Source organism: Coturnix japonica, chromosome 19, assembly GCF_054131305.1.
Source record: "Coturnix japonica strain WE chromosome 19, WE-NBRP24, whole genome shotgun sequence".
Taxonomy (NCBI): Eukaryota; Metazoa; Chordata; class Aves; order Galliformes; family Phasianidae; genus Coturnix; species Coturnix japonica.
Genome location: NC_140681.1, coordinates 4,493,611 through 4,519,664, shown reverse-complemented (window position 1 = coordinate 4,519,664; position 26,054 = coordinate 4,493,611). Strand labels below are relative to the sequence as shown.

At 44.5% G+C, this 26,054-nt stretch overlaps 3 protein-coding genes across 29 annotated transcripts in view; 2 read left to right on the top strand and 1 right to left on the bottom strand.

The window, feature by feature from the left end:
• The window catches only part of PTPRT (protein tyrosine phosphatase receptor type T), a 391,962-nt gene that overhangs the window by 144,743 nt on the left and 221,165 nt on the right, over nucleotides 1-26,054 (bottom strand). The gene's annotated exons all lie outside the window — the stretch shown is intronic.
• On the top strand, nucleotides 5,346-6,655 carry LOC146757810 (uncharacterized). Its single transcript, XM_085520562.1, is given in 4 exon segments — nucleotides 5,346-5,480; nucleotides 5,482-5,841; nucleotides 5,844-6,043; nucleotides 6,367-6,655. Coding segments are annotated over 4 exon segments (984 nt in total).
• Nucleotides 8,112-9,827, top strand: LOC146757809 (uncharacterized). Its single transcript, XM_085519882.1, is given in 4 exon segments — nucleotides 8,112-8,652; nucleotides 8,654-9,013; nucleotides 9,016-9,198; nucleotides 9,528-9,827. Coding segments are annotated over 4 exon segments (939 nt in total). The 5' UTR covers nucleotides 8,112-8,556.

The following is a 26,054-nucleotide window of genomic DNA, read 5'->3' as shown; positions in this document are numbered from 1 at the left end:
ATACATCACATGGATAAACTCGTTCTTCAGAAAAACGACTGAGCCTCTTAACAGAGGGCACTGCTTCTAATGCAGGTGAAACCTGAACATATGGACCTTCGTGTTCATGCATGAACCTGTGCATACACCTACACACATGCACGCAGTCCCCATCCATGTCAGGATCCCACACTTGCTCAGAGAATGGAACTACAGTTTGCCACGAGGAAACTCTCTGCAGTCTTCAGAAGGGACAAAAGCTGAAGGATGTAACGACAACTGAAAGTCACACAAATCATGCTGGTGATCAGTCTCTAAGCTTCTCTACCAAGTCCCTCACTGGTCCATTTGTCTTGGAACTACGAGTTTGAGGTTTTAACGAGCACAGGAATGTCAACTGTAATAGACCTGAAGGTAGAGAGGCATAAAACAGACAGTCTGCATGACAGAAATTGACCATGTCCTCATCCGCAGGCCAGTGGAAAGGCAGAAGTAGATTTACACGCTGCTCACTTTGTTCATAACTCACTGGTCCTCCATCAGTTAGCTTTCCCATAACAAAGAGCACTATTACTGCACTGAACATCGTGACACAGCCCAGCGGGAAGCCTTGGGAAGGCTGTCACAGCCGGAGGGAGGCCATGCTGTGCGGACCCATGCCTGGTCCTGGTTCTGAAGCACGGCTGGCGTCAATGTTTGGGGCACCACTGAAAGTTACAGCACTAATGAACAAGTTAGTTAGTCATGCCCTAAGGGCTGGGGCAAAGCTCATTTGTCCACTTCAAGATCTTTATAATGTAAAGGGTTTTTTTTTTTTTCCGGGTGAATGAAGCCTCTTGCACTTGCCATTTCTTACTGCATACCAAAGAAAGAACTGAAGTGGAAAAAAAAGCAGTGTGTTTTGTTTTCAGCAACTATGGCTTGATTCTTTGCTGCCATGGCTTTAACAACAAGGCTAGAAGGAAGTAGATGAGCATTCATGCGTGAAAAAAAGCCTATGTTTTTAACAGAATTAGGCAGCTGAGCTCATTTCCACCCCATTAGGATCAGTCTATGAGACAGTGCTGCCAATGAAAGCGCGAGAGATTAGTTTTCCCCTCACTAGCTTAAGCAATGCTCTGGGCACCAAATAAAGATCACAACACTTTTGGGGGGATACTGCAAAGCTTGTGCAGGGAACTGGTCCAGATCCTGCCTTTCCATTTCTCAGCAAAGCATCTTCCACAAAAATGTGCCACTGTGCCTTGGCTGAGTTCATTTGGAAATGGAAAGAGGAGAAAGGATGTCGATGCTGACTGGAAATCCATTTGCTGGAAGCGCATTAAGGAAGTGAAGTTTCTAAGAGAAGATCTGCTAATCTGTCAGTGAAACACGGCAAGAAGTGCTGCCACAGGTTGGCACCACAGCTCTGCGTGTCCTAACAGCATTTACAGCGAGACACTTTTTGTTCAATTCATGTAGCCTTGAATTAATAAAAAGAAAATGCCATGTTCCTAATTTCTGTTTCTTCTAATATTCCTTCCTAAAACAAGCGCTGAAGAAGTCACTTTGATGCTTGGTTATCTTCCAGCTGTTAATGATTTCCCTCTGTTCAGAGCAGAGGGCCATAAAGAAGGGCAGAGAAAAAAAATAGTTACTGCTTTATTATAAAAATAATAATATTCCTACTGGGTACGTGTTAGCATTTGCTCCCTCGATGGCTGTGATTTATCTCAAGCAGGAGTATTAGAAATGTCAGGGATTTCCAACTGGCACCCACTCAGCTCCTCTCTCTCCAGACTTACAGATACAACCACTTTCTCTTCCCTCTTAATCTTCAGAAAATCTCCTGTGAAACTCAATATCCAAGAGCATTTCAGCTACAAAGTGAAGCTATCATTTGTTGGGACCAGATGGAATTAGGGTTGCTCGTGCAATGTGAATGTTGTATTAAACATGCATACGCACTGTGCCCATGTTCCTCAAGGGATTTTTAAGCATCTATGGTAGCAGGGGACACAGAAAGAGCCAACCCAGCCCCTTCAGTACACAGCTGTAGCCTGATCCCTGTCAGCTGCTGGGTCTTGGTCTTTGGCCTTGCTCCCACACGCCACCTTCACCCCTAAAGCCATCCCAGCCCAACACAACTCCTCAGCTCAGAGATCAGATCTGACATATTTCTCCTCCAGACGGCCTGAGCACAGCAGGGAAACCATTCCCTCCACAGGTGTAAGGATCCTCTCCCTTCTAATCCAGGACCCAACTTTGGACACGCTAAGAGAAACCCAGCCCAACTGGAGTCTTCCCACAAATCAGAGTGAACAGTCAGCCTGAGAGATGCTTCAGCTTCCTAATCCAGGAGATACAGGCTTAAGCTCAAAAACTGCATGAGCATAAAATGTCATGCAGCCCAACACAGTGGAACTGCATATTCAAAACTGATGTTCAGCTGGTTTTCGTATCAGGACTGAAAGATCCTGGATTCCTTCTTTCTCTGAGTCAATCAAAGCATCCCACACCAAAGTAAGGGGCACTTGTGCAATATTTACTATATATGCGGATTCTTGATTTAAACAAATTAAGAATAATAGTGTAGAAAATACAAAATCCAAGATCACTGTAAAATGCCTCAGAGAAAAGGACTACAAAGGGCCCTGACTCCTTTGCACATCAGTCAGGACTAGAAAATCCTCAGCACAGCAAGCTTGCCTAACAACTGCTTACATTCATTACCACTCCATCTGACGGGAGCACCAACCCTTCGCCTTAATACACTTCCCCAAGGAACACAAAAACAGAAAGACAGTGACCAGCTCTCAGCTCTAAATTAAAGCTGAGGAGATCAATCCAAGGGATGCAAAAGGCTGTTCTTGTTCTGTGATGCTGAGTGTACCTGCCTTATTCGTTGTGTGCATGTACTCAAACGCAGATACCTCCAGCTGTATTAAACAGTACACGACCACCTAATGGAAACCTAACAGCTTGGGGAAGTGTGAGGTACCAGTACACTCATCAAAATCAAATTCTCCTGTGAGAGCAGTTTATCGATTTGTGTATTTCACTCTCTCTGGGATTACTGTTCAATTACTTTTATCCTCTGAGATGAAAGCGGCACAATGGAACATCAAAAACAGATGAAAAAAAGAGAAAAGTTGCATGTTTCAATTTTTTTTTCCTTTAAATTTGCATCATATCCATTACACATCTGATTTTCAAGGGAGCCCTCTGAGAGCAAGGAGGGTAACTATTAGATATACAGCTCTCATGTGCATTTTCTCTCATTATTCTGGAAAGGGCCAGCATCTCTTCTATAGATCACGTTGTTTGTCCTTGTGCAAACAGCAGCCTGCACAGTGACCACAGCTCCCTCCTTCAGGTGAGCTGCTTGCTAATGGTTGATGTGATCAGCAGTTCATCACCACCTTCATGCTCAAACACAAACACAGCACAGAACTCCCACTGACAACCTGCAGTACCATTCAAGAGCTTAAAGCTTTGGTGCTGGTGAAGACATCAGGAAAACGACATTTTGCTGGTCTGCACTCATTCTTCTCTAAAAGCTTTTCATCTTCGGTTTGCACTAAAAAAACCAAATATCTTTATACTGTAAAAGCTTTTCTTTTCTGTGGGACACTGGCTTATGCCATGTGAGTTTACCACACACATCACAACCAACGCAACAAATGCAATCAGGACCTCATTCCCCTGTTTGAGGGAACTGAACAAGGAATTAAATGGTGCTCCTTTCCATCTGCATGAAAAGAGAGCTTTGCTCTGCACTTGTTAGATGTGAAACTGGCTGAACATCCTCAAATACCAAAAGCCACATACTCCGCAGTGAAAAATCCACACGAATGACACAGCTTAGTGACCTAGCAGCTTGATTTTTACTGAAATTGAGCTACTCATCTGCTCTGGCACTGGTTCTGTCTTTCTGCAACAGGCCGTTGTAAAATGAAGTCACTGCAAAGCTATTTCAGAGAAGGTTGGATTATAAAGCACACTGGTTTTCTTTTAGTGATGCAATTACGAGGAGAATGTAGTCATGAATACCACTGAACTTTAAAATATTGTTTCTAGGAGCAATAGGTTTTACCCAAAAAGATATTAGCGCTCCACCTCCACATTAAAAATATCACTTGAAAACTTGCAGCAACACATTTACAGTCCATTAGTATGCATTTTCAAATGCCATGCCTCCAATGCAACAGTCAAAACTCAGAATCAATCAGCCAAAGGGAATTATTCTACTCAGAAGTTATGTGAAAAGAAAGTAGCAGAAAGCAGTAAAGCATAGAATAACTTTACACTGTAACTTACACACCTACATAGACTTGCTGGTGAATTAAGCAGCAACACACTCTGCACTAGGGAAGTGTCCATCCTCATCAAGCAGAAGACCAATGCTACCAAAGGTCCTTTTCCCATCAATATATTTTAAAAAGCCCTTTTTCTAGTTCCCCACACCACCGACCAGCTTCAGTTCTGAGGTCTGATTACCTAAATGTTCTCCCTGCAATGGCAAACAACATCTCTGTAATCCTCCCACACTCACAGAATCACAGAATGGACCAGGTTGGAAGGGACCTCAAGGATCATGAAGCTCCAACTCCCCCACCACAAGCAGGGCCACCAACCTCCACATTGAATACCAGCCCAGGCTGCCCAGGGCCCCATCCAGCCTGGCCTTGAACATCTCCAGGGATGGACAGGGCATAAACCTCAATGTTTAAAAGCAACAAACTTACAAGCACCGTTCCCCATTAGTTCCCCTAGAAACTGTACCAAGAAATTACCAACAAGCCATTTTTGGACCCTCCTGGACCTGTTTTATACCAGCTGTGTGGTATTCACACTTAATGTCTGGCAAGTTGAAGTCACCATAAGGACAAGAGCACCTGATCCACAGGTACCTCTCAGGTCCTTAAAGAATACATCATCAGTGTCATCATCGCAGAAGGGTGGCCTATGGTAGATGACACTTCACTTCCTCTCCCACAACTGCCCTGCCTGTCGCTGATGGTCAGTAACCGTCCATCAGGACACAACAGGCACAGGGCTCTTCCCAACACATTTTGCTAATGCCAATGACACTGCAGCTACGGGACACTGCCAAGACTTCCAGCTGCTCTACCTACTTCCACCTGCTGTGTGCATTGGTGTATAAACATTTCAAGTGTGCTTCACTGTACCCTATAACTCATGGAAACGTTGGAAGGATCTCAGTAACACACAATCCCCAAAACTCTGCAGTCTTCTCCCACAGTTTATCACCAGTGAGCCTGGTTTTATTTCTTTTCACACTTCAAATCACATGCATCCTTCATCCTCCTTCAAAACCAGCGCCATTGCCTCCCCACGCCCAACACAGCCATGTTTTGGTCACCATGGGACATTCTAACGGTCACAACTGCCACAGCTTTCTGATGTCACAAACCACCTCCTTGACAACTGCTATAAATACAGGGACCCTGACAACAGAACATCAGTCTTCAGTAGACTCGCGACTTGCTGGCACCCTTGTGGCCCAAGGAGCAATTTACAAATTCCCTTTTTACCTTTTTTGTTGTCCCTCGTGGAGGAGGATGGATCCTCCTCCACCAAAGAAGCGGCGGCTTCAGGGGAGCAGCAGCAAACCTGAGCCGATGGATGTCGATCCACCTGAGAGCAGCGTCGAGCCCATGGAGGTGGACATCCCTCTGGAGGAAGAGCCCATGGAGGTGGATCCACCTCCATCGAGGCAGGGCAGACACCCCAACATCGTGTCTGCCTGGCGACGCTGCTACCTCCATCGGCGGCGCACCAGGGGCTCTCCATTTCCATCTTGGCGTTGAAATGGCACCATCCGCCAGAGAGCCCCTGCGCCAGCTGCTGCTCCCTGCCGCCCTTTCTTCCCCGCCCTCCATCCTCAGCCTTCCCCAAGACCTCTCACCTCTTCTTCCCCTAACTCTGAGGAGACGGGAAGGACTGGCACTGCTGTCCTACAAGCTGCTGCGCCGGGACAAGACAAGGAGTCCAACAGATGGCTTTCAGCTTCCTGCAGCCTCCAGCTGAGCCCTGACAAGAGGGCAGGACTGGGACTGGTGTCCTCTCAGCTGCTGCACCACCACAGCACGAGGAGTCCAGCGGACGGCCCCGAGCTCCCTGCGGCCTCCAGGCGCTGGCACAGAAGCTACAGAGGCGGCTGTTCCTTTGGAGAAGCAGAGGACTTGGCTTTGGACGGGAAGAAGGGCTCAAGGGCAGCATGAAGGTCCACTGCAGTTGCTCCATTGGGACTTTTGTTCCAACACTGGGCCACAACCGATTTAAAAGGACAACACAAAGTAATAACAATAAAACCTTAAGCAATTCTTAAAAAAGCAAAACCAGTCTGTGCCTCTCCATGTGGGTACTTGAGGGTCTGTCCAGGCACGGCCTGTGCTCGGTGCTGGGCCCAGAAGGCCCAGGGGGGACAAGGGCGGTGATGATCTCCCGGCACGGCCCCCACCGGGCACGGAGCCGCGGCCTCCGCAGCCTCAATAACCGCCGCAGCCGCCCGGACGCGGCTCCGCATCCAACGTGCGGCCGGGCCTCGGGCTGCAGGGCTGCCCGGCTCTGTCAGCGCCCGACGGCAGCAGCACGAACCGCTGCGGGAGCTGCACCCAACCCGTGTCCCCGCCCTCGAGGCAGACGCAGCTCCTCCCAGCTGAGGCGCTGAACACGTGCTGACACGTCTCAAAGTGGACAGTAATTAAAAGAAACGTGCTCCATGCCGTAGTTTCTTTCCTTAACACGACCTGTTCATTACAGCAACCCACGAACAGCGGATGGGTTTGACTTCCTAAGCCAGAATCTAAACTATCAATTTCTGCTATAGTCCTGAGACCCCCCTACACAAGCACAGAACATCCTGCATCCTCCCAGGAGCTCTCTTCTCTCAAGACAGAGGACAAAGCAACATGTCTGTCAGCTATTAAGCACGCTTACCTACTTCCCTTATATATATATTCAGCCGAGCTTTAAAGTTCATGGGTTGAGCATCCTTAGCAGTGTAGCCACTGAAATATGCTACAATAGCCACATATGCTACAGTGCATGTACCAACTCAGTAAATGCTGGTTTGTGAGCTGCTGCTGAATCCCATGCTCTTCTGGGCCATGTGTCCAACACCTTTAGATGACCCCAAAACCCACAGACAGTAACACCAGAGAGCAATTACAAGGAGAATGTAGTCATGAATACCACTGGACTTTAAAATATTGTTTCTAGGAGCGATAGGTTTTACCCAAAGAGATATTAGTGCTCCACCTCCACATTAAAAGAATCACTTGAAAACTTGCAGCAACACATTTACAGTCCATCAGTATGCGTTTTCAAATGCCATGCCTCCAATGCAACAGTCAAAACTCAGAATCAATCAGCCAAAGGGAATTATTCTACTCAGAAGTTATGTGAAAAGAAAGTAGCAGAAAGCAGTAAAGCATAGAATAACTTTACACTGTAACTAACACACCTACATAGACTTGCTGGTGAATTAAGCAGCAACACACCCTGCACGAGGGAAGTGTTCATCCTCATCAATTAGAAGACTAATGTCACCAATGGTCCTTTTCCCATCAATATATTTTAAAAAGCCCTTTTTCTAGTTCCCCACACCACTGACCAGCTTCAGTTCTGAGGTCTGATCACCTAAATGTTCTCCCTGCAATGGCAAACAACATCTCTGTAATCCTCCCACACTCACAGAATCACATAATGGACCAGGTTGGAAAGGACCTCAAGGATCATGAAGCTCCAACTCCCCCACCACAAGCAGGGCCACCAACCTGCACATTTAATACCAGCCCAGGCTGCCCAGGGCCCCATCCAACCTGGCCTTGAACATCTCCAGGGATGAACAAGGCATAAACCTCAATGTTTAAAAGCAACAAATCTACAAGCACCGTTCCTCATTGGTTCCCCTAGAAACTGTACCAAGAAATTACCATCAAGCCATTTTTAGGACTCTCCTGGACCTGTTTTATACCAGCTGTGTGGTATTCACACTTAATGTCTGGCAAGTTGAAGTCACCATAAGGACAAGAGCACCTGATCCACAGGTACCTCTCAGGTCCTTAAAGAATACATCATCAGTGTCATCATCCCAGGCTGGTGGCCTATGGTAGATGACACTTCACTTCCTCTCCCACAACTGCTCTGCCTGTCACTGATGAAGGGCCAGTAACCGTCCATCAGGACACAACAGGCACAGGGCTCTTCCCAACACATTTTGCTAATGCCAATGACACTGCAGCTATGGGACAGTGCCAAGACTTCCAGCTGCTCTACGTACTTCCACCTACTGTGTGAATTGGTGTATAAACATTTCAAATGTGCTTCACTGTACCCTACAACTCATGGAAATGTTGGAAGGATCTCAGTAACACACAATCCCCAAAACTCTGCAGTCTTCTCCCACAGTTTATCACCAGTGAGCCTGGTTTTATTTCTTTTCACGCTTCAAATCACATGCATTCTTCATCCTCCTTCAAAACCAGCGCCATTGCCTCCCCACGCCCAACACAGCCATGTTTTGGTCACCATGGGACATTCTAACGGTCACACTGCCATGGCTTTCTGATGTCACAAACCACCTCCCTGACAACCGCTATAAATACGGGGACCCTGACAACAGAACGTCAGTCTCTAGTAGACTCGCGACTTGTTGGCACGCTTGTGGCCCAAGGAGCTATTTACAAATTCTCTTTCTACCTTTTTTGTTGTCCCTCGTGGAGGAGGATGGATCCTCCTCCACCAAAGAAGCGGCGGCTTCAGGGGAGCAGCAGCAAACCTGAGCCGATGGAGGTCGATCCACCTGAGAGCAGCGTCGAGCCCATGGAGGTGGACATCCCTCTGGAGGAAGAGCCCATGGAGGTGGATCCACCTCCATCGAGGCAGGGCAGACACCACAACATCGTGTCTGCCTGGCGACGCTGCTACCTCCATCGGCGGCGCACCAGGGCCTCTCCATTTCCATCTTGGCGTTGAAATGGCACCATCCGCCAGAGAGCCCCTGCGCCAGCTGCTGCTCCCTGCCGCCCTTTCTTCCCCGCCCTCCATCCTCAGCCTTCCCCAAGACCTCTCACCTCTTCTTCCCCTAACTCTGAGGAGACGGGAAGGACTGGCACTGCTGTCCTACAAGCTGCTGCGCCGGGACAAGACAAGGAGTCCAACAGATGGCTTTCAGCTTCCTGCAGCCTCCAGCTGAGCCCTGACAAGAGGGCAGGACTGGGACTGGTGTCCTCTCAGCTGCTGCACCACCACAGCACGAGGAGTCCAGCGGACGGCCCCGAGCTCCCTGCGGCCTCCAGGCGCTGGCACAGAAGCTACAGAGGCGGCTGTTCCTTTGGAGAAGCAGAGGACTTGGCTTTGGATGGGAAGAAGGGCTCAAGGGCAGCATGAAGGTCCACCGCAGTTGCTCCACTGGGACTTTTGTTTCAACACTGGGCCACAACCGATTTAAAAGGACAACACAAAGTAATAGCAATAAAACCTTAAGCAATTCTTAAAAAAGCAAAACAAGTCTGTGCCTCTCCATGTGGGTACTTGAGGGTCTGTCCAGGCACGGCCTGTGCTCGGTGCTGGGCCCAGAAGGCCCAGGGGGGACAAGGGCGGTGATGATCTCCCGGCACGGCCCCCACCGGGCACGGAGCCGCGGCCTCCGCAGCCTCAATAACCGCCGCAGCCGCCCGGACGCGGCTCCGCATCCAACGTGCGGCCGGGCCTCGGGCTGCAGGGCTGCCCGGCTCTGTCAGCGCCCGACGGCAGCAGCACGAACCGCTGCGGGAGCTGCACCCAACCCGTGTCCCCGCCCTCGAGGCAGACGCAGCTCCTCCCAGCTGAGGCGCTGAACACGTGCTGACACGTCTCAAAGTGGACAGTAATTAAAAGAAACGTGCTCCATGCCGTAGTTTCTTTCCTTAACACGACCTGTTCATTACAGCAACCCACGAACAGCGGATGGGTTTGACTTCCTAAGCCAGAATCTAAACTATCAATTTCTGCTATAGTCCTGAGACCCCCCTACACAAGCACAGAACATCCTGCATTCTCTCCTTCCTCAAAGGAGATTTGGATCTTCAGACATAAGAGGACAAAGCAACATGTCTGTCACCCATTAAGCACTCCTACCTACTTCCTTTATATATATATAATATATATAATATATATAAAGGTCAGCTGGATATATACATACATACATACACACACATATATATACATATATATACATATATATATATATACATATACATGTATATACATATATATACATGTATATATATATATACATACATATATATATGTGTGTGTATGTATGTATGTATATATCCAGCCGAGCTTTGAAGTTCATGGGTTGAGCATCCTTAGCAGTGTAGCCATTGAAATAGGCTGCAGTAGCCACATATGCTGCAATGCAAGTACCAATTCAGTAAATGTTGGTTTGTGAGCTGCTGCTGAATCCCAGGCTCTTCTGGGCTATGTGTCCCACAGGTCATTTACAAATCACCTTTGGATAACCGCAAAACCCACAGACAGTAACACCAGAGAGCAGTAAAAAACATGGATATGCAGTAAATATACAAACAAACCATCAGAGAACAAGTACTGAGGAAAGAACTAGAAACGGAGGAAAGGAAATGTTCAGCCACAGGGTTAATGTGCATGTGATAATAATCCTCCTATCCAAGATATGACAAATCCAACTTCCTAGGAGATGGCTTTGAGAAGTGAAATAAAGCTGCATTCAGCAGGAGTGGACAGAACACATCTGGTGCTTCTATTATAGGCAGAAATTAATACCCAGGTAGAAATAACCATAAATCAGTCTTACTTAGCTCATCAGCTGAAATACCAGCCTTTACATAAGAATACATCTTTGGCATTTCCAATCTTGTACGTCACTGTGATAAAAAGTCAGCCCTGTCAGTTAATCCTGGTCTGCTAATCAGGCAACCTGAGAAGAGGAGCTCACATCCCCTCATTCCACATCTGAAGCAGCAGTGTGATGGAAGCTGCTCTGCTTACAGTGTGCATACAAATCTCTTTCCTACTTTTCCAACCCCTAAGTTTTAAATGGAGTACAGGATAATACTAAAAAAATCTTAGGTCTGCTATTCATCAATAGCCGTGACATGAGAAAAGAGAACACTCACATGTCCTGGCCTTCAATTTCTACCTATATCCAGTAGGAAAAAAATCCTTGAGCAGGAAAGAAACGTTTGGCCCACAGATAAAATAAAGAGGCAGCCATTCTGCTTCACACTTGAAAGCTTCCAACTTACCCTGACACAAAGATTGCTGTGATGTGATATTTCTGTTTCATTTGAATCTCTTGCAAAACGTCAGTTGGTTTGGGAACATCCTGCAGCTGGATCAGATGCAACAGGAATAGAACACCCCAGTCCCAGAGCTATTCAAGAGTTGGATTTCTGCCTCAGCAACTGGAATACCAATAATGACTCCAGGTTCAGCTTGTCAATGGTACTAAGGTGAGGCCCACACAGCCACAAGCATGGTCTATCCCCTCGTATAGAAAAGAACCACTGAGAAATAACTTGTGCCACAACAGCTGTGTTCAGGAGCACAGAATGACAGAGTAAGCCTGGCTTTATCCAATTTGACACCTGAATATCAGTGCTCACAGAGATCATCTATAGCCAAGCAAAGACAAAGGGAAATTGCTCTCTTTCATTAGTGACAGACTGCTTCTACCTCAAAACTTCCTTTTCCCAGTCCAGAACTGCAGTATTAATCAAATGGGAATAAAAAGGATTTTCTTCGATGAGTACCTCATGCTGATGGCAAACAGCTGAAGCTAAGTAGATGCAACCCTTACACATTAAAGATAGCAGAGCTGTGAGCTTCTCTCTGTTGTGTTTCAGTCCCAGAAGGTGTATTTTTATGAATGAACACCTGCATAGGAAGCAGAGGTGATGCTTGGTTTGTGCCAGCACCTTGCTGGAGGCTCAGGGCCTTCCCCACTCCCAGCCCTGGCGGAGCAGCCCCCCACTTGCTGCTCCAAGTTCTAAATATGCCATTGAATTCTAAACATTAAAACAAACCTTGGTATTCCTTCCATGAATGTATCAGCAGTTGTTTAGTTTAGCATTTCTATCTTTGAATTTTTAGCAAACTTCTGCTTTAGTTCATTCTCAATATTTGTAATGGCAAGGACTGAGTTCTGTATCTGGATGTCATTTTGTCCACTCCAGGCAAGGCTTTTGTCAGCTGATAATCGTAGCTGATATGCTTATACTGACCTATTTAGAATCTCAAATGGTTATAAAAGATGGGAAGCTTTTCAAAAGGCACTTCCAGAAGTGTTATTCAAAAGTAGAATGGTCCCATTTGTCAGAAATGTACCTTTGCCCTTTAGCACAGACCTGGTGCATATAATTGCTGACAAACTCCTTTCAAACCAGCTGCTCTCTTTGGGTTTCCATTGCCAACACTGAAAACACACTTTGATCTCAGTGCAGAGGGCATCCATTTTGCTTTAAGCTGCTCAAGAAGAAGAGGAAGTTGATCGTCCCTGGCACCAGCAGCCACCACTGGCTGCTCTTCATTGGAACATGCTCTTAACACATCTTCAATCTTGATAGACTTTAATTTGCCATAAGGAAGAGAAGGGCAGGAATGAAATGCTTGTGCTGAAGGAGCACAGGATGAGCCCTACAGTGTGAGCCGCTGTCATGGTTATGAGGTTTCCTTGCTGCTTTCAAACCATTTTGGATTGTGTTTTAGTACAATTGCTGCACATCCTTTTCTTTTTGTCCTAGCGTAGGTAACCTTGGAGATAAATTGTTCGTGAATCAGCAAATAGTTGCATGTGTTCTTAAGATTTTCTGAAGTGAGATATTTACATCCTTAAATAATCCTAAGAGGAAACAGGTGGCTCTTCAATGTACTTGTGGCTTTTTCAATTACATGCTCAGGCTCACAGAACAGGCACTCAGGGGAGGGTGGTTAGTTGCTGTGTAATTGCCCTGCCATGGTAGGCAGTGTTAGAATAGCACTGAAATCTCCCTTACTAAACAGGAATGCATTGGTTTGCTTGTATGCAATTTGTACTATGGTATTGGTCTTGAATAGCTTTGCATTTGAATGCAAGCTGAACACATTTATTTCCATCTACTTTCACAGTTTACTTTGCATCCAGATTATAAGAACTTGTATGCACATTATGCTACAGACTAAAGAATGTAAATGGGGGCTGTTCTGGGATACACTGAGCAACTGAAACAAGAAACAGGTCTCAAGTCCTCGCCTTTCTCCCAAAGCAACAGAAAAACACTGTAGCTTGGATGGGTGCTGTGGAGATGGTACTGAGATCATTACATCAGAAACATGACCAAAGAGATGAAAGAAATCAGGGTTAGGAAGCAATACATTAATTATTTCTTCATCAAAAAGGGCCTTAAGCAGTCCATGCAAACAGGAGGGTAAAAAAGCGTGCACTGGCATTCTGACACAGGTGCTTTTTATGGTCCCTGGACAATGCCTTGGAGATTTCTCTGTCAGTCAAACTAAAGGCACTCGGATTTGCTCGTTATCTAATGCATCCAAATGAGTTTCATGAGGTCTGGAGACTGAAAGCACATTTGTAAATTAGCAGCTACTGACCTGTGATTGGCCTTCAATGAGTGTGATCAATAGAGTGGTCAGTACCAGAGAGGATTAAAGACTGAAATTCTTCGAGCAAGTCCCAGTGAGATCAATCACATCGTGATCAGAAGTCCCCGAACTATTTTACAACAGATTTCCTTTTAAATACAGCTTTTCCTTAGACTTTTTTTTTTTTTGCCACCTGTTACTCAAGGCCTTTTAACTAAAAACCTGTTGTAAAATGAACAAGCACAACAAGACATGTGCTGTCGCACTGCTCCAGTCATCCACCACATCCATTCTGTTTCCATGCAAGAGGCTCTGTATGACAACCACTCCTCCTGAAGCAACACGTTTTGAACTGGCATCCTTCTAACCCATCAACACAAACGCTCACACATTTGTTCATATCTAAGACCCGATATCAGAAAAAGTGACAGAAAAATATAAATGATCCTCTTTTCCAAAACATTACGCTTACACAAACATGAAATTTAAATTAGCTCTGCCTCAGGACCACAGATCATTAAGATAATGTCCTCTATCTCTGTAAAGCATGCTGTAGGAAATGAGCTGGCACTGCAATTTCCGTTCTAATCTTAAATGCCCCAGGCAGAGGTTACTAATTCTAATACATTTCCCAAGACTGAGGTTTATAATTATTATTTTGCTTTTGCTTTCTTTATTTCCATTCAACTATTCATAGCCATATTCTCGGTGTCATCCCAAATTCTTCTTCCCTCTCAATGTTTACAAATGTGTAAATTATTAATTTTCACTCTCTGCCCAGATGTTGGCCAACAGAGACACAACACGTACACCTAATTGCCTCTTCACAACCCACGTCTCTTTCCAGTTCCCTGAGCATTTGGAGTACTATTATTTCTAATCCTTCCAACTTTGCAGCATCTTGAAGATACCTGTGGATTACAACAGCGTGTTCATGAATGCAGCTTCTTCCCTTCGCATCTCTTCATGCTTCAAGCAGAACATGAGATGGGATGGGATGCCCCATCCCTGGAGGCATCCAAGGCCAGGCTGGTTGTGGCTCTGGGCAGCCTGGTCTGGTGGTTGGTGACTCTGCAGGTAGCAGGGGGTTGAAACCAGATGGTCATTGTGGTCCTTTTCAACCCAGGCCATTCTATGGTTGTAAGATTCTATGTGCCTCTAAGACTCCTAAGGTCGGTAGGTCCAGAAGTCAGCAGCTACCTGCCTCTTTTTGTCCTCCTTTTGAACTCAGCATCCAAAAATACTGTGAAAAAGAAGTATCTGAAAATGAATTTTAATGCCAAAGTTTGTGCATTATGTGGGGACAATGAGGAAGCATAGACAAATGTCACAAATAAATGATGAGGAAACAAATCTATCAAACAGGCATGGGGGGAGATGGGATGAGAGCTGGGCAGAATGTTTGCAGAAGCACAAGAGAAAGGGTCAGATATTTCAAACAGTGCGGACAGAAACAGAGAGAGCTTGGAAGGTATTTCTGATTGGAAATGGCAGGGAAATTCTAATCTATCCCTTTCAATCACTTCCCAAAACCCTTCCAAAGTTTGTTTATTCAAATGAAGGACTTGGGCCAAAATGTAACCGGAGACATTTACTGCAGCCCAAATCTCAGTTCTAATTCTGAAACAGCAATTACATCTGTGCTGAGATATGCCAGTTTTGCTTTAGAAAGCAGCAAAATACAGGATTCAGAATCCATTCGATTCAACTCAGAAGTTCCCATGGTACATAAATTAGTTTCACTTCTTTCTCTAATATTCAGCATCAAAATTAAGGGTGCCTCCTATTCTGGGAGCACAAACCGACTGCTGCATGTTTCCTGCTGATCTTACCAAGAACTTCAAGAAACTTTATCCCCACTGAACACCAATGAGCATAAGACTCTGTTTTCTCCCATTTTTATAGTGGCTAATTAGCACGTCGTTGCAAGAGGTTAATAATCTACTGTCTTCCAAGGAGATGTTTGTTTAACAGTCAAAAATCAGCACATGGTTCACATCATTCACTGAAGCAATCAGAACACACTCCAGTCAACACCATTTATCAATGTCAACCCGAGGAGCAATTATATTTCATCCAAGCAAAAATAAACAGGCATCACAGATTGGATGGCACACAAACTACCAGCTGGAAGGCTCTCACCAAGTCCCCACTGACAACCAGTTGTACGCAGGTATTGGTGCTGGCAAGGGAATGGACTTGGTTGGAGTAATTAGAAAACAAAATTAGAACATGCTTGAAGAAGGTAAGTGAAGAACATAAAGCCTGGATGATGAAAAGGAAAAATAACAACATCGACATGTATAATTCTGTGCTGTAAAGCCAGCATAACCCCACTAATATAAGCTCTCTGGTGGATGCAAGGGGAAGGACTCTGATGTAGGTTATTTTATGAAGCTAACACATGGAATCACAAGCCTATTAAACATTCAGCACTCTTCTCTGCTTAATACCAGCCACAATATGCTTTATTGCCTAATGTTTATCTCAAAGTGGTACCTGGAGAATCCAGTCAAGGTTAATGCACTGACATGCACAGAGCTCCATGAAGTCATAGGGGCTACTGAGTGATTTAGAATATATTAAGAGAAGTCAAATAGAAAAAGCAGGTAAGATACATATGCATTTGTGTACATTTTATTCTTATAAGGAATATAAGTTAACACCACATGTACCTACTGCTTTGAGAGCCTTATGGCTTTCAGCCACTTCTAACCACACTACCTAAATTTCCCCTCTAAGGCCTGCTTTCCTTGCTCTTATGTATGAATCTGGTTCTCAATAGCAACAAAACACTCCAAGCAGGAAATTACTAGATATTAATGAATTTCTCAGGTGGTTTAAGCCACTTAATCTTTGGCCTCATGCCTTATAGTAACACCCAAGGCAGACTATAATCACCCTGAAATGCACTGCTTGATGTGTCTTTATTGCTTAATTATCAAGGTGAGATGCTCATATTTAATTAGGCATTTAATCATAAACACACAACTCTAAGCATTGCTACCAAAAAAAGTTTACTTAGATAAATAATTTCTATTTTTGTTGTTGATGTTCCATTCTTGCATGATACCGAATTATACTTCGGAGCACAGCTGTTACCTTTGCCAAATGGATCTTGAAGCAGAAACTATACCAAGCTTTGGCTTATAGACATTAATGTTAGGTCAAACTGCAAAGTTGCCATTTAACCTGACTGCATCTCTCCATGCTCACTATAGACATGGGAAAGAAATTACTCTCTTCTTTCCTTTAATGTTCTCGAAGAACACTATGTGCTTTACATGCTGTTCTCCACACAAAACCACCCTAATGATTAATCTTGCCTTCCAGACCTCTGATTGTTCTTAATGCTTTCCCTGGGGCTCTTCCTATTGCTTTCCAGGTCTTACTTTGCAACATCCAATACTGGATTTGATTCTTCAGCTGCAGCCTCATTAATGCCTTATTACAATTGAGAGATAACAATGGTAAGGGGAACTCGGCTCAACAGCTGAAAGTTATGATGGAAACAAAGTTTGTCCCTGACAGAGGTTAAAAGATTCAGGGTTAGCATGCAAAGATGTGGCTGTCCAGACTGACCTGCTGCTGGGACAACAGGCATCGTTTTTTCATAGGGTATAAGGGTGGCAGAGACCATTTCAGCCCATTCCACACACACTTGAACAGATACACACCGTACTGCAAGTTTTCCACACACTTCAAGCACTGATTGCAACATCTGAAGCTTGCCTAGAAGCAACAGCTGACTGTAAAAGCAACATACAACAAGCCTTGGGAGATTAATTATTCCATTTTTAATAATGCTGTCTTGTTCCCCAAACACCTGCAGGCCACTTCTTCATAGGAGCCTTTTTGCATTACATTTGCAAGAGCAGTCTGAGTACTGCGATCTCTTTACGATTTGCTGCAGGTACTTCACAAGCCAACAATAGAGGTGGAAGAGATGAAATCTACTACAAGAGCCCAAAAACTTTGCTGTAAGCAACCTGCCATAAAACACAGGCTGCCATAAATGTCGCCCTTGGTTGATGAGCTTTTGGGGTTTGTCCATTGTGCTTGTTTTCTTCCTTCCTAGATAACAGCTCACTCTCCTGAGAGATCAGATGTATCATTTTAGACTTTGAGGCATGGAACAATTCATGTACTCCACAGTCACATCTGGAAGCTGATAAAATAGGGAGGAAGATAACCAGTATCTCATAGTAATGAGTGAGGGGAAACAACCACGAGCCACATTCCCACCTGCCAGACCATGTAGGAGCGGCTTAAGGAGAGAGGGAATCATTCTCCTCTCCTCTCCCATTTCCTTGCATCCCATCCCCAAACCAGGCGACCAGCTGGAGCTTATTAGAAACGATCTTCCCCATCTACAACATCAAGCTTTCAGATCCAGACAAAATGAACTGAGTTACAGCGTAAAAGAATATTTTAACATCTTTCTTCTTTTCCTGCACTATTTTAAGACCCACATTTAGAACCAGCTTAATGATCTTAATGCTCTTTTCCACCTGAACGATTCCATGACTCTCAGAGTTTTGGAAAGCTGAAATGCAATACTACAAATAGGGCTGTTACTTTGGAGGCAGTAACTTACCTCAGACCAGCCACTGCAAGTCTAATATTTACAGATAAGCATTTTTCTGGTGTTTGTTTGATTTTGTTTAGTTTGAGGTTTTTCTTTGCTTGTTTGTTTGGTGTTTTGGTGTTGTTGGGTTTTTTTTGGCTAACTGGATCAAAAGCTCTCATGTTTGTGCTGGAAATATAATCAACCAATGTTTTCTATTTTATTAATCATACGCAAGAGAAGAGTTCCTGGTTTTACATGACACTTCTGCTAGAACTGGAAGCAGTCCCTAAAACCAAATGTATTGCCTCTGCCTCACACAGGAGCCCACGCATCTTTCTGAGCATCCGATATGGCAGACTAATGGCAAAAGCAGATGAGAAAGGCTGCATGAAGACACACAGCAGAAACACCACCGACCATCAGCATGCTCTGCCACCTGTGCTCTCAGTCTCCAAAGTTCCAGATATCTTTGAGACATGAACATTATCTGTGACACTCCTTGAACAACGTGGAGTTTGCATTTTATCTTATCAGCCTCTTTCCTACCGCTGCCCCACTCTTCCCAAACACACAACATGCATCCCTCTTCAATACACAGCAGTGAAGAAACATAACCTTGGGAAACTACTCTTAAGAAGCTTTTCATTCCAAGCACTGCAGTAAGCATGAGAGGGGGGAGGTGTTCTTTGATCGGCTCAAGATGATTCACTTTGCAATGCGGGACCGTAGGACAGCAAGTTTGATATCCTGCAGTTTGACACCTAATCCTTACAGTGCTGCAGGATGTTTGATCTGTTGGGTTTGACCCAGTGGGCATCCTTTGAAACAGTCCTTGAATGAGCTGCATTTTCTCTGAGTTTAGCTTTGTCGTGTTAATAATTACACTTGTGTTTGGATAATGAACTTAGATTTATAAAAGCGCCTTTCTGGCCTGTCAAAGAAGAGTAAAAAGAAGGTCCTGGCAATAAGCAGCCTCCTCCAGGGCACGAGGAAATGCATGAATGTACCATAAAATTAAAAACCAATAATAAGAAATCGACTGAGTCCCCATTCCAGAAGCAGCCCATTTGCTATTATGAAGTCCTCTCACAGACAGAAACTGCTGACTATTTCACACCAACAGGCACTAAGCCTTTTTTCCTCCTCCTAGAAATAAACATATACTCCCCAAACACACCGAGTTGCAGAGCCTACAATTAAGTACTAAAGTTTGTCATTGCAGTGCTACACTCCCATAGCCTGACACCAACTTCTGTCCATCTGGACAGGCACAGCAGTGCACAACATGACCTTGCACATGTGGGTATTCACGTGTTTGAGACCTCCTATTTCTATGTCTTATTTCTTAGAGCAGAACAAAATATTCTAAGTGCTTTTTTTCCCCACCGAAGCACAGCATAGGAAGTGGTGATCTTTCCCTCATTCACTTTATACACTCTATTGGCTTCCTATCTCACAAGAAGTGAAGAAACAATTGACATACAATGCCAACTCAGCAACAGAACCCAGTTTTAAAACTGATACTTCTCCGCAGACAGTCTGAGCAGCCCTGCTACGTTCAGAACTGCTCTTCTGTCTTTAGCAAACCATTCTAAAGTCAGGTATTTCATAATGATGAAATACAGATGTCCATCAGATTTGTTATATATCTACAGTTCTCCCACGGAAAAACGCAACACGAGAAGATAAATGTGTAGCTCCTGCTTACGGGAGCACCATCTGACTGCAAAACTTCCCATCGTTTTAATCATTCTCAGAAAAGCAATGGAAAACTTGTTAAACAGCCTGTGTGCAGCACTGGGCAGCAGAGGGACACCCTGCAGTGCTCCAGCTCCGTTGGGAAGATGCGTCCAACTAATCTAGCTTGACAGAAGGAACCAATCTCATTCTATCTTTCCACTTGTAAATACTCCCACGTACTTCTCACCTAGTGGACGAGGATATTACTTCTCCACCTTTGAAAGCAATAAGAATTCATAAGACAAGAGAAAAGCTGCTGGTGTGATCCAAGGGAAAGGAAATAAGGTCTTCAATTCCAGTAGCTAGAAGTGCAACTAGAGAGAGCACCTAACCATCAGTTAGCATTCACATGAACATCAGACAAAGGGAATCACTGTAATGGGCCAGTCTTGGATGACTGCAAGAGCGGAAAGGAAGCAAACAGACTATGCTTTCCATTTATCACACCTTCCTAGCTCAATTAATGCCAAAGGAGAGGTGTTAAATGGACAGAGCAGCTCCTGGGCAAGGTGCATGTGGGGAAACATAAGAGAAATTTTCTCATTTAGAAAAGAAACAGAACTGGTGGATCAAACCACTCATTGCTTCTGCAGGCCCAGCTGGCAGGGACACCACACTAGAGCCAGCAGCACAGTTTAGAGGGCACAGCAATTAAACTGGCATTTTACTGTCAGGTTGTCAAAGCTGTTCTTTTTCTTCTTATCACTCTTTTATCAATTCAGCATCAACAACTTCCCCTGACATTGCGTATGTGGCGCTGCAGGCACGGAAACCTGAGCAACCGGCACAGAGACTAACTATGGCAATTTGAAAATTATCCAAAGGGAAAAAAAATACCTGAAGAGAAAATACATGATGTTCAAGCAGTTGGCTTTTCCTTCCAAACTGTGCTCTGGGCTGACATTCTCCTACAGTGCCAGGCTGGACTCTGTCTTCTGCCCCAGGAGGTATCGGTGCCCAAACTCTGCAGTGCTCCATGGCAGGGATTTGCTGCTGGCTGTGGGATGCAGCCACAGCCTCACATGGATGCACCAAACCGGGAGGCTCTCAAGAAGTCCTAATCATGGTTCCAAATGAAAGACTTCACCCAGAAATGCCTCGTTTTTTGCTCTACTCTTCAAAAACAGGATCTTATCACAATGGAACTAGTGGCATAAATAGCAATAAGAGGCTATTGCATAACTTCTCCTTAACTCACAGCAGACAATTAAAGCAAAAAGCACCAACCCCTTCTAACACCCAGTAGTTAAGAACACATCCAAAGAGAGTCATTAGGGATTGCTGAAACAGAATTTCAATGTTCTTTGAACATTTGAACCTGCACTGTGAACACCTCAGGTTCAATGCAAAGGAATTCACTCTGCATTCCACTGAGAAAAATCTCTCACTTTGCCCTGGGAGGTCACTGCATCAAAACCAGAAGGAAACTACATTAGTAACCAATACCAGCTCATCTGCACAGAGTTAACTTTTCCTCTATCTGAAAAGCCATTTAGGGAAAAGTATTCATACTAATCTGGAAGGAATAAAATGTGTATGTCCCATTAGCACTGATACTAATACCTGACTGCCCTGATGCAGCACAAGTATGCAGAACAGAAACAGAGACATAAAATGCGAGTATATTGGCATAAAGCATTTTCTGCCTACATACAGTAGCACTACGAGATTAACACTAATAATGCAACTCCCCAATCCCTCTTAGGGCCAAAGGTTGCTAACAACACCCAAGAGCAGCTCTGGGACAAGACCTGCTGCCTTATTCCCAGCTCAGAGAAAGGAGGGCTGCCAGCTGCATCCCCAAACTCTTAGAAGTGTGGGACCCAAGGAAGAAGAGCTGACATCCCTTAGGAGAACTGCTGGTGTAGAAATGAGAGGTAGAATTTTGCAGTTGTAATGTACCATGCATCTTTTCATGCATGGGTGGCACCAAAATCAATAGCGAGGTGCCCTGCGTGAGGAAACATACAGCAGTTGAAGCATTGCAGCTTATGGGCAAGCTGATAGACTGACAAAAATCCTTTGATTCCTCCTGGGCAGATCTTTGATGTTTATGCCACAGCACGTTCCGTTTGCTGTTTTTACATCTTCAAAGGCATCTAAAAACATTTTCTCTGGCCAAATTTCCCTCTAGCAATTCATTTATAGAGAAATGAAAAAACAAAACGAAACAGAACAAAACAGACAATGGGGGTGGTGTGAACAACCAAGTTCCTGCCTGCAAATGAGCGGCATCCAAACACATTTGTACTCATCCTCCAGGAAGGAAAACAAAATGAACACCTTGGTTTCAAAGCTGTGGCCGCCCCTCCGTATCTGAGCACCGCCGGGCTGGTGTGTTATTCGTGCCTGGGTTCTCTGCAGTAATACTCTTTCATTTCAACACTGCTGTCACATAAGAGATTCAACAATATCAAACAGAATTTATAGAAGCATACACTGCTCTTGCCAAAGGCTACAGCTATAAAATCCAGATTCTGCCTGCTTTTTTATTGTTTGTTTAATTTTAAATATATAGGGAGCAATAACAAAGTTTTAGTCCATCTATTCCAACGTTATTAGAACGAGGCACTAAATCAAGAAGTTCAATTAGATTTCTGTTTGAGCAGACTGACGTCTAATCTCATCTGCAGCAATACAGCACAAAGGTAAAAGCATAAAACAATACGAGTCAATAACGGATGGTGCTTTGCTACTCTGCTTGTGCATTGTATTTGAAGGCACTGTGGCATTAGAAGGCTCAGCCATCTTCTAATTAGTCACAATGGGCAGACAGAATATTTGCTTGTTGGCTGGCCATGGTTTTATAAAATATTTACACATCTATCACAGCCTAAACAATATTAAGATTGCTTTCTGTTTGCCCCTGTTCTAGTTCGCACTGGGAAAGTTCACTGCTCAAAACATTTTAAAAGCAAACACAAAAACAACCAAAGAAAACCACCCACAACAGCATTTTGGTCAGAAATTAATTCCAATCCCCAAAGCCAACAACCCCTGAAATGATACCACTCTCTACTTTGAAATGCTGCCCATTGACTTCTGTTGCGCTCCCTTTCCAAGCAATGCATTTTCCTTTCTTACACACACACCTCTTCCACAGCACTGAACCAGCTATTGCACGCTATTGACATTTTTTATATCGTAGCTATGAAGAAACCTGAGCATTAATTGCACCTATAATGAGCTGCAGTGGGAAAGGTTAGCTACCTGCTAATGCTCTCTATGCAAACTGCCCTCACAACCATCGAGGCTTTGAGCCTCATGATAGCATTTAAACCTCACTGAAGAGCCAAGAGAACAAAGTCATCTGTTGGCAAATGTTTGGGGGATCTTTTGAAGAAGGATTCCTGCAAATGCAGTTCCTCCAACATATCACAGATCATGAGCTCAGATTTCACTTACTTATAACCCAGTTTCTGGGTTTTATACAATGAAAGGACAAATAAAACCTCACAGATGTAACTGATGACCTGAACAAGTAAACTCTGTGACCAGCAGCCCTCAGATGGCATCCAATCAATATCCCTGTGCACAAGGAACAGCGCTGTGTTGATGATGCATTTCATCCTCTGCAGTCTGGGTGTGCCCAGTGGTTTGGTTTGGGCTCTGGGCCTGCGTAAGGCAGCATGGGGAGCTCCAGTCACTGTTCTGCAGCTGAATTTAGAACACCAGTAACATTACTGAGGCTATTTAGGTAAAAAATAAGACACTCATCTCTATTTGATACCACAAATGCCAGAGATCAGCCTTTCCTCAACCTACATACTGTATTCATTGAGGTCTTCACTCCCCATGAAGCACTGGAAGACTCTAACAGCGCCTTTCTGTTATGCAAACACCACTCAGGGATGCTTTTTCCCATCTTTTTCTACTGCCCAAACATTTTTGCTGTACTTCAGAATGGTGTATGTTCGCTGAACTGAGATGTATTATCTTCTCTTTGCAAAGAAGTTGTTAGCTCTTTTATCCACTTCCAAATTGAATTTCATATTGATTAGAAGTTCAGACAGACTAGTGATGTCTAGTTATCCCTGATGGGGAAGGACCTCACAAAATATTTAATTTTTCTATTACCCTCTATATTCAGTGTTTTCATATCACTGTATATTTTATCGCTGCTATAGAATTTTATGTGGGAAAGTCTTAAAAAAACACATTAGGAATAGACATTATAGAACCACAGAATGGCCTGGGTTGAAAAGGACCACAATGATCATCTGGTTTCAACCCCCCCTGCTATGTACAGGGTCGCCACTGCCCAGAGCCACATCCAGCCTGGCCTTGAATGCCTGCAGGGATGGGGCATCCACAGCCTCCTCGGGCAACCTGTTCCAGTGCGTCACCACCCTATGGGTGAAAAACTTCCTCCTAAGATCCAACCTAAACCTCCCCTGTCTCAGTTTAAAACCATTCTCCCTTGTCTTATCATTGCCCATCCCACAAAAAGCCATTCCTCCTCCTGTTTATATGCTCCCTTCAAGTACTGGAAGGCCACAATGAAGTCTCCCTGGAGCCTTTTCTTCTCCAAGCAAAACAAGCCCAGTTCCCTCAAACTTTCCTCACAGGAGAGGTGCTCCAGCCCTGTGATCATCTTAGTGACCCTCCTCTGGACCCACTCCAAGTGCTCTTTATTAATTTCTGCTGCTTTTTGAAGCAGGATCCTGTTGGTTTCATCCTTCAGACACCATTCATGGGGCTTTGCAGGACACACAGAGGTCAGCAGTGCAATACCTGCAGCACCCTCAAGCACTCAGGAGCTAGCTGTCATCTTCCCTGATGAATAACTGTTTAAATCAAACAGTGTATAAGGGTCAAAACTATGAAGCAATGAACCTGCAGCAAATGCTTTTCCCACCTAATAACAGTTCCTTTGAAAATAACTGATGTGCTCCTTTCTTCTAATTAAAGCATGAAATGAAACCACTAGGAGAGATGTAGAACAAGATATGGAAACAAACCACAATTGGCTGCGTAGCTGAACGTGTAACACCAGAGAAAAGGAAAAACCTGGTTTGAAACTCAGCAGTGACTTCAAGGGATGGATGGGAAAGGAAACAGTGTGAAGCAGTGACCCACAAGGGCAATTAAATGCCTGCTCACTCTAACCAAAGTGTTTGAGAAGAATAAGGCAATGCAATTCAATTGGGCTTCTTCATCAAAACACATCTGACTTCAGCCACCCTATGCTGGAGCTATGGAAATGCACTGCTACATTTTAGTTCCAGAGCCAGGAAGGTGCTGATGGGATGCTCAGCACCCAGCAGTGCACACTCACCTTCAGACAGCTCCGTCATTGGTGACACATTGATTTCCTATCCTGCAGGACTGGCGTGGAACCAAGCACACAGAAAAAGGAAAGATTAACAATATAGGAAAGAAACAAGCAGTCCCAACATTATAGCAGTGGCCTGAGGGCACATCCTAAGTGTTTTCAAGCATTACTCCAGTGTATTTTTCAAGTATCTCATACTTCCAGAAGCCTCTATAAAATGCAGCCAATACTCATACTATATTGCTGTGGTCACTGCCACAAAATGTGTTCTGGAAACAGCTGGGAATGTTTTATTGCATGGCCTTAATAGGAAGTAGCCTAAAGGTTTATAGGCTTAATAGCGAAAAAGAAATCTGCTGCTCCCCAGCCTTGTTGTTCTGTGCATTCCCATTACTGATAGCTCCATCACTGCACTGTATGAGCGCTGCAGTGTTGCACATTCGCCTGTACTGACATAGTCAAGGTATTTTTTTCCTTCTGCCAGCGTTTTCTCTTCCATCTGTCCCCACACCATCCAGCACCAAGCTCATTTCCCATTTAAATTTCATTCTGGAAACTAAAAGGTATGCTCACAGATCCAGGGCTGCCGACCTGGGATCACTTGGGGTTTCCTATTGAGAAATAGAGGATGAGCTACAACTCCATGAATTGTTTTGAAAAAATGGTTACCAATACTGCATTTAAAAGGATTTCTATATTTTTCTGGTTTTCTTGTCAACTCATAAATGCAAATACAGCCTGATTCTTCAAGCTATATACACACGGTGGCTTCATAAAGTCAAGGTGGGTGGCTGCATGCAGGTAATTAATGGGGTCACAGGTCAACAATCCTACCCAAACCAAGGGGTGCTCCTGAAGATGCTGTTTCCCCATCTGCCA